General features: G+C 38.0%; 1 protein-coding gene across 2 annotated transcripts in view; it reads right to left on the bottom strand.

Annotated features, from left to right (window-relative positions):
* Window positions 1-11,853: 11,853 nt before the first annotated feature.
* The window catches only part of LOC133078905 (zinc finger protein 461-like), a 30,978-nt gene continuing 29,536 nt past the window's right edge, over window positions 11,854-13,295 (bottom strand). Inside the window, exons 5-6 of one of the 2 annotated variants that reach the window (XM_061174109.1) lie at window positions 12,539-13,195; window positions 11,854-12,454 (exon numbers count right to left, since the gene is read on the bottom strand). In XM_061174109.1, coding sequence (XP_061030092.1) covers window positions 11,873-12,454; window positions 12,539-13,195 — 1,239 coding nt within the window. In that variant the 3' untranslated portion in view covers window positions 11,854-11,872. Of the gene's footprint in view, window positions 13,196-13,295 lie in introns of both variants that reach the window. The other variant, XM_061174108.1, reaches the window with a different exon arrangement.

The following is a 13,295-nucleotide window of genomic DNA, read 5'->3' as shown; positions in this document are numbered from 1 at the left end:
GAGCTCCAGACACAGGCGCGAGCTGCGGCTATCAGCGCGGACCCCAGAGATGGGCATGAGATGCTAAGGCTGCTGTTGCAGCCACCAAGAAGCCTGTGTGCAAGCACAGGTCACTATCCACACCTCCCCTCCCAGGAGCCTGTGCAGCCCGCCACCGCCAGGGTCCCGTGATCCAGGGACAACTTCCCCAGGAGAACGCACAGTGCGCCTCAGGCTGGTGCAACGTCACGCTGGCCTCTGCCACCGCAGGCGTGCCCCACATCCGTACCCCTCCCTCCCACCGGCCTGAGCGAGCCAGAGTCCCTGAATCAGCTGGTCCTTTAACCCCGTCCTGTCTGAGCGAAGAACAGACGCCCTCAGGCGACCTACACGCAAAGGCGGGTCCAAATCCAAAGCTGAAACCCGGGAGCTGTGCAAACAAAGAGAAAGGGAAGTCTCTCCCAACAGCCTCAGGAGCAGCGGATTAAATCTCCACAATCAACTTGATGTACCCTGCATGTGTGGAATACCTGAATAGACAACGATTCATCCCAGATTGAGGAGGTGGACTTTGGGAGCAACGATATATATATTTTTTCCCTTTTTCTCATTTTGTGAGTGTGTATGTGTATGCTTCTGTGTGTACTTTTGTCTGTATAGTTTTGCTTTTACCATTTGTCCTAGGGTTCTGTTTGTCTGGTTTTTTTTCTTTTTTACTTTATTTTTTATTACTTAAAATTTTTTTGTCTTAATAATTATTTTTTATTTTAATAACTTTATTTTATTTTATCTTCTTCTTTCTTTCTTTCTTTCTTTTTTTCTCCCTTTTATTCTGAGCCATGTGGAGGACAGGCTCTTGGTGCTCCAGCCAGGCATCAGGGCTGTGCCTCTGAGGTGGGAGAGCCAACTTAAGGACACTGGTCCACAAGAGACCTCCCAGCTCCACGTAATATCAAATGGTGAAAATCTCCCAGAGATCTCCATCTCAACACCAAGACCAGTTCCACTCAATGACCTGCAAGCTACAGTGCAGGACACCTTATGCCAAACAACTAGCAAGACAGGAACACAACCCCATCCATTAGCACAGAGGTTGCCTAAAATCATAATAAGGCCACAGACACCCCAAAACACACCACCAGATGTGGACCTGCCCACCAGAAAGACAAGATACAGCCTCATCCACCAGAACACAGGCACTAGTCCCCTCCACCAGGAAGCCTACACAACCCACTGAACCAACCTTAGCCACTGGGGACAGACACCAAAAACAATGGAAACTATGAACCTGCAGCCTGCGAAAAGGAGACCCCAAACACAGTAAGATAAGCAAAATGAGAAGACAGAGAAACACACAGCAGATGAAGGAGCAAGGCAAAAACCCACCAGGCCTAACAAATGAAGAGGAAATAGGCAGTCTACCTGAAAAAGAATTCAGAATAATGATAGTAAAGATGATCCAAAATCTTGGAAATAGAATGGAGAAAATACAAGAAACATTTAACAAGGACCTGGAATAACTAAAGAGCAAACAAACAGAGATGAACAACACAATAAATGAAATTAAAAATTCTCTAGAAGGGATCAATAGCAGAATAACTGAGGCAGAAGAACGGATAAGTGACCTGGAAGATAAAATAGTGGAAATAACTACTGCAGAGCAGAATAAAGAAAAAAGAATGAAAAGAATTGAGGACAGTCTCAGAGACCTCTGGGACAACATTAAATGCACCAACATTCGAATTATAGGGGTCCCAGAAGAAGAAGAGAAAAAGAAAGGGACTGAGAAAATATTTGAAGAGATTATAGTTGAAAACTTCCCTAATATGGGAAAGGAAATAGTTAATCAAGTCCAGGAAGCACAGAGAGTCCCATACAGTATAAATCCAAGGAGAAACACGCCAAGACACATATTAATCAAACTATCAAAAATTAAATACAAAGAACAAATATTAAAAGCAGCAAGTAACACATAAGGGAATCCCCATAAGGTTAACAGCTGCTCTTTCAGCAGAAACTCTGCAAGCCAGAAGGGAGTGGCAGGACATATTTAAAGTGATGAAAGAGAAAAACCTACAACCAAGATTACTCTACCCAGCAAGGATCTCATTCAGATTTGATGGAGAAATTAAAAGCTTTACAGACAAGCAAAAGCTAAGAGAATTCAGCACCACCAAACCAGCTTTACAACAAATGCTAAAGGAACTTTTCTAGGCAAGAAACACAAGAGGAGGAAAACACCTACAATAATAAACCCAAAACAATTAAGAAAATGGTAATAGGAACATACATATCGATAATTACCTTAAATGTAAATGGATTAAATGCTCCAACCAAAAGACATAGACTGGCTGAATGGATACAAAAACAAGACCCATATATATGCTATCTACAAGAGACCCACTTCAGACCTAGGGACACATACAGACTGAAAGTGAGGGGATGGAAAAAGATATTCCATACAAATGGAAATCAAAAGAAAGCTGGAGTAGCAATTCTCATATCAGACAAAATAGACTTTAAAACAAAGACTATTACAAGAGACAAAGAAGGACACTACATAATGATCAAGGGATCAATCCAAGAAGAAGATATAACAATTGTAAATATTTATGCACCCAACATAGGAGCACCTCAATATATAAGGCAAATACTAACAGCCATAAAAGGGGAAATCGACAGTAACACAATCATAGTAGGGGACTTTAACACCCCACTTTCACCAATGGACAGATCATCCAAAATGAAAATAAATAAGGAAACACAAGCTTTAAATGATACCTTAAACAAGATGGACTTAATTTATATTTATAGGACATTCCATCCAAAAACAACAGAATACACATTCCTCTCAAGTGCTCATGGAACATTCTCCAGGATAGATCATATCTTGGGCCACAAATCAAACCTTGGTAAATTTAAGAAAATTGAAATCATACCAAGTATCTTTTCCGACCACAATACTATGAGACTAGATATCAATTACAGGAAAAAATCTGTAAGAAATACAAACACATGGGGGCTAAACAACACACTACTTAATCACCAAGAGATCACTGAAGAAATCAAAGAGGAAATCAAAAAATACCTAGAAACAAATGACAATGAAAACACAATGACCCAAAACCTATGGGATGCAGCAAAAGCAGTTCTAAGAGGGAAGTTTACAGCTATACAAGCCTACCTTAAGAAACAAGAAACATCTCAAATAAACAACCTAACCTTACACCTAAAGCAATTAGAGAAGGAAGAACAAAAAAACCCCAAAGTTAGCAAAAGGAAAGAAATCATAAAGATCAGATCAGAAGTAAATGAAAAAGAAATGAAGGAAACAATAGCAAAGATCAATAAAACTAAAAGCTGGTTCTTTGAGAAGATAAACAAAATTGATAAACTTATCAGACTTATCAAGAAAAAAAGGGAGAAGACTCAAATCAATAGAATCAGAAATGAAAAAGGAGCAGTAACAACTGACACTGCAGAAATACAAAGGATCATGAGAGATTACTACAAGCAACTCTATGCCAATAAAATGGACAACCTGGAAGAAATGGACAAATTCTTAGAAATGCACAATGTTCCGAGACTGAACCAGGAAGAAATAGAAAATATGAACAGACCAATCACAAGCACTGATATTGAAACTGTGATTAAAAATCTTCCAATAAACAAAAGCCCAGGACCAGATGGCTTCACAGGCAAATTCTATCAAACATTTAGAGAAGAGCTAACACCTATCCTTCTCAAACTCTTCCAAAATATAGCAGAGGGAGGAACACTCCCAAACTCATTCTATGAGGCCACCACCACTCTGATACCAAAACCAGATAAAGATGTCACAAAGAAAAAAAACTACAGGCCAATATCACTGATGAACATAGATGCAAAAATCCTCAACAAAATACTAACAAACAGAATCCAACAGCACATTAAAAGGATCATACACCATGATCAAGTGGGGTTTATCCCAGGAATGCAAGGATTCTTCAATATACGTAAATCAATCAACGTGATACACCATATTAACAAATTGAAGGAGAACAACCATATGATCATCTCAATAGATGCAGAGAGAGCTTTCGACAAAATTCAACACTGATTTATGATAAAAACCCTCCAGAAAGTAGGCATAGAGGGAACTTTCCTCAACATAATAAAGGCCATATATGGCAAACCCACAGCCAACATCGTCCTCAATGGTGAAAAACTGAAACCATTTCTACTAAGATCAGGAACAAGACAAGGTTGCCCACTCTCACCACTATTACTCAACATAGTTTTGGAAGTTTTAGCCACAGCAATCAGAGAAGAAAAAGAAATAAAAGGAATCCAAATCAGAAAGAAGTAAAGCTGTCACTGTTTGCAGATGACATGATACTATACATAGAGAATCCTAAAGATGCTACCAGAAAACTACTAGAGCTAATCAATGAATTTGGTAAAGTAGCAGGATACAAAATTAATGCACAGAAATCTCTTGCATTCCTATACACTAATGATGAAAAATCTGAAAGTGAAATTAAGAAAACACTCCCGTTTACCATTGCAACAAAAAGAATAAACTATCTAGGAATAAACCTACCTAAGGAGACAAAAGACCTGTATGCAGAAAATTATAAGACACTGATGAAAGAAATTAAAGATGATACAAATAGATGGAGAGATATATCATGTTCCTGGATTGGAAGAATCAACATTGTGAAAATGACTCTACTACCCAAAGCAATCTACAGATTCAATGCAATCCCTATCAAACTACCACTGGTATTTTTCACAGAACTAGAACAAAAAATTTCACAATTTGTATGGAAACCCAAAAGACCCCGAATAGCCAAAGCAATCTTGAGAAAGAAAAACGGAGCTGGAGGAATCAGGCTCCCTGACTTCAGACTATACTACAAAGCTACAGTAATCAAGACAATATGGTACTGGCACAAAAACAGAAATATAGCTCAATGGAACAGGATAGAAAGCCCAGAGATAAACCCACGCACATATAGTCACCTTATCTTTGATAAAGGAGGCAAGAATATACAGTGGAGAAAAGATAGCCTCTTCAATAAGTGGTGCTGGGAAAACTGGACAGCTATATGTAAAAGAATGAAATTAGAACACTCCCTAACACCACACACAAAAATAAACTCAAAATGGATTAAAGACCTAAATGTAAGGCCAGACACCATCAAACTCTTAGAGGAAAACATAGGCAGAACACTCTATGACATAAATCACAGCAAGATCCTTTTTGACCCACCTCCTAGAGAAATGGAAATAAAAACAAAAATAAACAAATGGGACCTAATGAAACTTAAAAGCTTTTGCACAGCAAAGGAAACCATAAATAAGACAAAAAGACAACCCTCTGAATGGGAGAAAATATTTGCAAATGAAGCAACTGACAAAGGATTAATCTCCAAAACATACAAGCAACTCATGCACCTCAATATCAAAAAAACAAACAACCCAATCCAAAAATGGGCAGAAGACCTAAATAGACATTTCTCCAAAGAAGATATACAGATTGGCAACAAACACATGAAAGAATGCTCAACATCATTAATCATTAGAGAAATGCAAATCAAAACTACAATGAGATATCATCTCACAGCAGTCAGAATGGCCATCATCAAAAAATCTACAGACAATAAATACTGGAGAGGGTGTGGAGAAAAGGGAACACTCTTGCACTGTTGGTGGGAATGTAAATTGATACAGCCACTATGGAGAACAGTATGGAGGTTCCTTAAAAAACTAAAAATAGAACTACCATATGACCCAGCAATCCCACTACTGGGCATATATCCTGAGAAAACCATAATTCAAAAAGTCATGTACCAAAATGTTCATTGCAGCTCTATTTACAATAGCCAGGACATGGAAGCAACCTAAGTGTCCACTGACAGATGAATGGATAAAGAAGATGTGGCACATATATACAATGGAATATTACTCAGCCATAAAAAGAAACAAAATTGAGTTATTTGTAGTGAGGTGGATGGAGTTAGAGTCTGTCATACAGAGTGAAGTAAGTCAGAAAGAGAAAAACAAATACCGTATGCTAACACATATATATGGAATCTAAGGGGAAAAAAAAAAGGTCATGAAGAATGTAGTGGCAAGATGGGAATAAAGATGCAGATTTACTAGAGAATGGACTTGAGGATTTGGGGAGGGGGAAGGGTAAGATGTGACAAAGAGAGAGAGTGGCATGGACATATATACACTACCAAACGTAAAATAGATAGCTAGTGGGAAGCAACCGCATAGCACAGGGAGATCAGCTCTGTGCTTTGTGACCACCTAGAGGTGTGCGGTGGGGAGGGCGGGAGGGAGGGAGATGCAAGAGGGAAGAGATATGGGAACATATGTATATGTAAAACTGATTCACTTTGTTATAAAGCAGAAAATAACACACCATTGTAAAGCAATTATACTCCAATAAAGATGTTAAAAAAAAAAAAAAAGTCATGTACCAAAATGTTCATTGCAGTTCTATTTACAATAGCCAGGACATGGAAGCAACCTAAGTGTCCATCGACAGATGAATGGATAAAGAAGATGTGGCACATATACACAATGGAATGTTACTCAGCCCTAAAAAGGAACGAAACTGAGATATTTGTAGTGAGGTGGATGGACCTAGAGACTGTCATACAGAGTGAAGTAAGTCAGAAAGAGAAAAACAAATACCGTATGCTAACACATATATATGGAATCTAAAAAAAAAAAAAAAAAGGTCAGAAGAACCTAGGGGCAAGATGGGAATAAAGATGCAGACCTACTAGAGAATGGACTTGAGGATAAGGGGAGGGGGAAGGGTAAGCTGGGACAAAGTGAGAGAGTGGCATGGACATATATACACTACCAAACGTAAAATAGATAGCTAGTGGGAAGCAGCCGCATAGCACAGGGAGATCAGCTCGGTGTTTTGTGACCACCTAGAGGGGTGGGATAGGGAGGGTTGGAGGGAGGGAGACACAAGAGGGAAGAGATATGGGAACATATGTATATGTATAACTGATTCACTTTGTTATAAAGCAGAAACTAACACACCATTGTAAAGCAATTACACTCCAATAAAGATGTTAAAAAAAAAGTTACATACTATATGGTTCCATTTATAAGACATTCTGGAAAAGGTAAAAATATAGGTACCCAGGATATATCAGTGGTTGCCAGGTACTAGGGGTGGGGGAATATTCTGAATAGAAAGGGGATGCATGAGGGAATTCCTTGAGCTGTTGTAATTGTTTTGCATACTGTTTGTGGTCATAAATATAAAAATATGCATGTGAAAAAAAATAGAAGTGTACATACCAAAAATAGTGAACTGGAGTAGTAACATCAGCAGGATGGTGGAATAGAGTTTCCAGCACTTGTCCTCTCATTGGAACATCAATCTGAACAACCATCCACACATGAAAATGCCTCCACATGAGCTAATACAGCACTTGAGTGGAGCACACAAATGAAAGATACGTTGAAGAGGATAAAAAGGACAATTTCACACTACCTGCATTACCCTTTCCCCAAGCCTGTGCAGTGAAGTGTGGAGAGATACACCCTTTGCATGGGGGGAAGAAGAGTGAAGTTAGCACCCAATTTTGCCATAGACCCAAGCACCAGCCTCCTCCAGTGAATCCAGGCTCCAGGAAAGCCCCTCCAGGTAAACCATAACTCAGAATCTAGGCCTGCCCCTGTGGACCCAGACACCAGGCTCCATGCTGCCCAACCCAGCGCCATGCTGGCCCTACAGTCCCAGGTACCAGATTGGCACCCATGGACCTAGGCTCCAGGCCTGCCCCAATAGACTCCACTATCAGGATTGCCCCTATGGCCTCAGACCAGGCCTACCCCCATGGATCCAGACAACAGGCCAACTCCACCAAGGTCAGCCCCCACAGATTAAGGTTCAAGGCCTGTCACTGTCACAGGAACAGGTCAGCTCCTGTGGACCCAGGTTTCAGGCCTATCTCCGCAGATCCAGTCACCAGGCCAAGTCCAGTGAACCCCAGCACCAGGCCAGCCCCTATGGACATAGGCAGGCCTACTGCACAGACCCAATTAACAAGCCCAGCCCAGTGGCTCCTGTCAGCAGATCAGACGCCATGGATCCAAGTTTCAGGCCTGTCCCTGCAGTCTCAGGTACCAGGCCCACTCACCTGCTGAACCAAGCACCAGGTCAGCCTGCCTGAAGGTTCCAGGAGCAAGCCTACCCATAGACATCACCAGCTGATCCACCCAGAATCTCTGGGCAGCTAGTCTGTGAAGGGCTTTCACTACTAAAGCCAGTCTGTAAAGACTGGAAGAGGTGCCTCTTCTTCAAATGTGCAGACACCAATGCAAATCCACAAGGGCCACAAATAATCAGGGAAACATGACACCACCATAGTAACAAAATAAAGCATGAGTAACCAACCCAAAAGAAATAGAGATCTTTAAACCGCCTGACAAAGAATTCAAAATAATCATCTTAAAGAAGCTCAGTGAGCTCCAAGAAAGCTAAACAAAATCAGGAAAACAATACAAGAACAAAATGAGACAGGACAAAGAGCTAGAAACCATAAAAAAGAACCAAATAGAAATTCTATACTTGAAAAACACAATGACTACATTTTAAAATGCCAGCACTTCAGTAGGAGACTTGATCAAGCAGAAGAATCAGTGAGTTCTAAGACTTGCTGTTCATTTGAAATCACCCAGTCAGAGGACCAAAAGAAAGTCTACAGGAGTTATGGGGTACCAGCAAAGGTATCAATATATGCATTATGGGAATCCCAGAAGAGGCAGAGAAAGAGAAAGGGGAAGACAGGTTATTTAAAATATAAAAATAGAAAATGTCCCTAATCTGGAGAGGGAAATGAACACCCATACCCATGCAGCCTAAATAACTCCAAATAATTATAATCAAACTCTCAAGAGTTGAAGACAAAGAGAATTTTGAAAGCAGCAATAGAAAAGCAACTCATCATATCCAAGGGCACCCCCCTAAGACTATTAACAGATGTCTCATCAGAAACCTTGCAAGCCAAGAGAGAGAGGCATGATATCTTCAAAGTGCTGAAAGAAAAAAGACTGCAACCAAGAAAACTACACCCGGCAAAGCTGTCATTCAGAAATGAAGAGGGAAAAAAAATTCCCATACAAACAAAAGCTTGAGGGAGTTTACCACTGGACCACCTTACAAGAAATGCTAAAGGGAGTTCTTCAAGTTGAAATGAAAAGATGCTAAGTAACAACTTGAAAACATATGAAAGTATAAAACTCAGTGGTAAAAGTAAAGTCAGAATACTCTACTATAGTACAGTGGCATGTTAATAACAAAACTTTAGTATAAAGATTAAAGGACAAAGTATTAAAAATAACTGTAACTAAAATTTATTATTGATACACAAAATAAAGAAATGTAAATTGTGATATCAATTAACATTAAAGGTGGGGGGAGGAGAAGTTAAATCATAGAGATTTTGTATGTGGTCAAAGTTAAGTTCTTAGCTTGAAATAAACAGTTATGTTTTATGTAAGCCTCATGGTAACCACAAAGAAAAAATGTGCAGTAGATACACAAAAGATAGAGAAAGGGATCAGTGCATTGCACTATAAAAAAAAGCATCAAATTATAAAGGAAGATAGCAAAGAAAGGAAAAAAGGGACACACACAAAAAACGAAAACAATGAACAAAATGTCAATAAAAAGACCTTACCTATCAATAATTACTTTAAATGTAAATGAAATAAATTATTTAGTCCAAAGATAGTAGAGTAGCTGAATCAATCAGTAGAGTAGTTGAAGGGATTGAAAAACAGATCCAACTTTTTGCTACCAACAAGAGACTCACTTTAAGGATATCCATAGGCTGAAAGTAAAAGGATGGAAAAAGATATCCCATGTAAATGGTAACCAAAAGAGAGCTGGGATGGCTATACTTATATCAGACAAAATAGACTTTCATTTGAAATCTTTCACAGAGAATAAAAAAGGTCACTATTATGATGTGGCCAATTCATAAAGAAGATATAATAATTGTAAATATATATGCATCTAACATCTGGGCACTTAAATATATAAGGCAAATATTAACAGAACTGAACAGAGAAATAAACAGTAATACAGTAGTAGTAGGGAACTTCAATACCCCATTATCAACAATGGATAGTTCATCCAGACAGAAAACACTACAGAACAAATGAACATAACGGACATACATAGAACATTCCATCCAACAGCAGCAGAATAAATATTTTTTCTCAACAACACACGGAACATTCTCCAGGATAGATCATATGTTATGGCACAAAACAAATCTTAACACATTTAAGAAGACTGAAATCATATCAAGTATCCTTTTGACCACAATATTATGAAACTAAAAATCATTAACAGGAGGAAAATTGGAAAATTCACAGATACATGAAAATTAAACACACTCCTTAACAATCAATGGATCAGAAAAGAAATCAAAAGGGAAATCAAAAAGTATCTTGAGAAAAATGAAAATAGAAGCAAAACATACAAAAGCAGATGGGATAAAGCAAATGCAGTTTCAAGAGAGAAGTTTATAGAGATAAAAGCCTACATTTTTTTAAAAAAGAAAGATCTTAAGTAAACTACCTAACTTTATGCCTTAAGAAACTTGAAAAAGAAGAATTAAGGCCAAAATCTGCAGGTGGAAAAAAAGATAACATTAGAGCAGATATAAATGAAATAAAGACTAGAAAGACAATAGAAAAGATCAATAAAACTGAGTTGGTCCTTTGAAAATATGAAGCTGAAAAACTTTTAGCTAGTCTAATCAAGTAAAAAAAGAAAGATAGGACTCAAATAAATGTTATAAACAAGAGAGAAGAGTTCCAATATTGCAGAGCAGGCAATGAAGAATTTGGAGCAGAAAGGCAGTAAATAGTTGGTACAATGTTTATAAATCCCTCTAATACATTAAAATTAAATAAAAGTAGGCTAAATGTGGACTGATGAGAACATCATGAATCTTGGATTATGATTAATCCACTTTTGTCCAAAGAATTTTAAAAATTTAATTCCTGGAAGAATACAAAAGAAGTGACAGCTACAGTTACCCCTGTGTAGGGAAAGCAGATGGTTATAGGACTAGATGTTAGGGAAGATTTTATTTTCACGTTATTTTGGGTAATTTTTGAATTTTTATAGTATCTGCTTTTATTTCCCATTTTTTTAAACTACAAAATTAATGTAACATCAGAACATACACACACTTTCATGGTTGGGAATCTACCAATAGAAACATAAGAATGACAATATAAAAATGTTTATTGCACAATCATTTCTGGTGAAAAAAGAAGTAGAAACAATCTGAATGTCTACAGTAGGGAATGGTTCAAAATACTGGCATACATCCCATACTAGAAATATTCTGAAACTTTAAAAAGAATGAGTCAGATCTACAGTATTGACCTGGGAAAATGTCCATGATTATTTAAGTGTAAAGGGCAAAATGCCACGAAATATGTCACTATGGGGGTAAAAACTTTCACAGACATGCAATAAACCCTTCACATGTGCAGATATGTTTGAGCACGAAGAAAGAAGCAACACACACACATATTGGTTATTTCAGGGGTTTGTGGGAGGAGAAGAAATTGTTTTCATTTTATTTCTGCCCCACTTCACTGGTTTCAGTGAAAACAAATAGTTTTATAAAATTTATTTCCAGTACTGATCATTACAATAATTCAGAAACAGCACTGATACCAGAGCAATTTTCCTTTTAATAACTTTTCCATTTTCCCACTTGAAAAAAAAAAAGAGTTCAAAGATTACTAAAATAAATCAATACTAATGAAACCCAGTATTTTACCAACATTTTCCTTAAAGAAAAAAAAAGTATATTTCCAAAAATAATTTCATGATGCTAGACTAGGATGGGGAGAGAGGAAAATTTACTGAAGTCTCAACAGTATGAAGTGTCTGATGTACATTAAATTGTAAGCCATGATTAATGGCCTTCCCACATTCATATGGTTTCTTCCCAGAATGAATTCTCTGATGGTGTGAGAAGCTCGAATGATAGCTAAAGGTCTTTCCACATTCCTTACATTCAAAGGGCTTCTCACCAGTATGAATTCTCTGATGTTGAATAAGGTGTGAATGAAGTTTAAAGGCCTTACCACATATCATACATTCATGAGGTTTCTCACCAGTGTGAATTATCTGATGTCTTTTGAGGTGTGAGCACTGTCTGAAAGTCTTCCCACATTCCTTACACTCATAGGGTTTCTCACCAGTATGAATCCTCCGATGAAGAGTAAGTTGTAAGCCATCACAAAAAGCCTTCCCACATTCACTACATTCATAAGGTTTTTTGCCAGAATGAATTTTCTGATGGTGAGAGAAGCTTGAGTGATAGCTAAAGGCCTTTCCACATTCTCTACATTCATAGGGTTTCTCACCAGTGTGAATTCTCTGGTGTATTGTAAGGTGTGATCGATGTCTGAAAGTCTTTCCACATTCTTTACATTCATAGGGTTTCTCACCAGTATGGAGTCGCAGATGTTCAGTAAGTTGAAAGCCACGAATAAAAGCCTTCCCACATTGCTTACATTCATAGGGTTTTTCACCAGTATGAAGTCTCTGATGTTGAGTAAGCTGTGATCGCTGCCTAAATGCCTTCCCACATTCCTTACACTCATAAGGTTTCTCACCAGTGTGAATTCTCTGATGTAGAATAAGTTCTGAGCCATAATTAAAGGCCTTCCCACATTCTTTACACTCATAGGGTTTCTCATGAGTATGAAGTCTCTGATGTATGGTAGGGGATGATCGATGCTTGAAAGTCTTTCCACATTCTTTACATTCAAAGGGTTTCTCACCAGTATGGAGGTGCAGATGTTCAGTAAGTTGAAAGCCACAAATAAAAGCCTTCCCACATTGCTTATATTCATAGGGTTTTTCACCAGTATGAAGTCTCTGATGTTGAGTAAATTGTGATAGCTGCATAAAGGCCTTCCCACATTCCTTACATTCATTGGGTTTCTCACCAGTGTGAATTCTCTGATGTAGAATAAGTTCTGAGCCATAATAAAAGTCCTTGCCACATTCTTTACATTCATATTGTTTTTCACCTTTATGAATTCTCAAATGTTGTTTAAGTTGTGAGCAATGAATAAAGGCCTTCCAACATTCCTTACATTCATTGCATTTGTTACTATTTTGAATTCTCTGTTGTTTAGTAAGGTATGATGTATCAACAGTTTCTGCACATACCTTACATTCAGGAAGTTTTTCTTTAGAATGAGTTTTGTGATGACTAAAGAATAAATGGTAACTGAAGTTTTTTCTA

Source organism: Eubalaena glacialis, chromosome 18 (genome assembly GCF_028564815.1).
Source record: "Eubalaena glacialis isolate mEubGla1 chromosome 18, mEubGla1.1.hap2.+ XY, whole genome shotgun sequence".
Lineage (NCBI taxonomy): Eukaryota > Metazoa > Chordata > Mammalia > Artiodactyla > Balaenidae > Eubalaena > Eubalaena glacialis.
The sequence above is the reverse complement of the archived record's forward strand: the minus strand, read 5'-3'. Positions and strand labels throughout refer to the sequence as shown.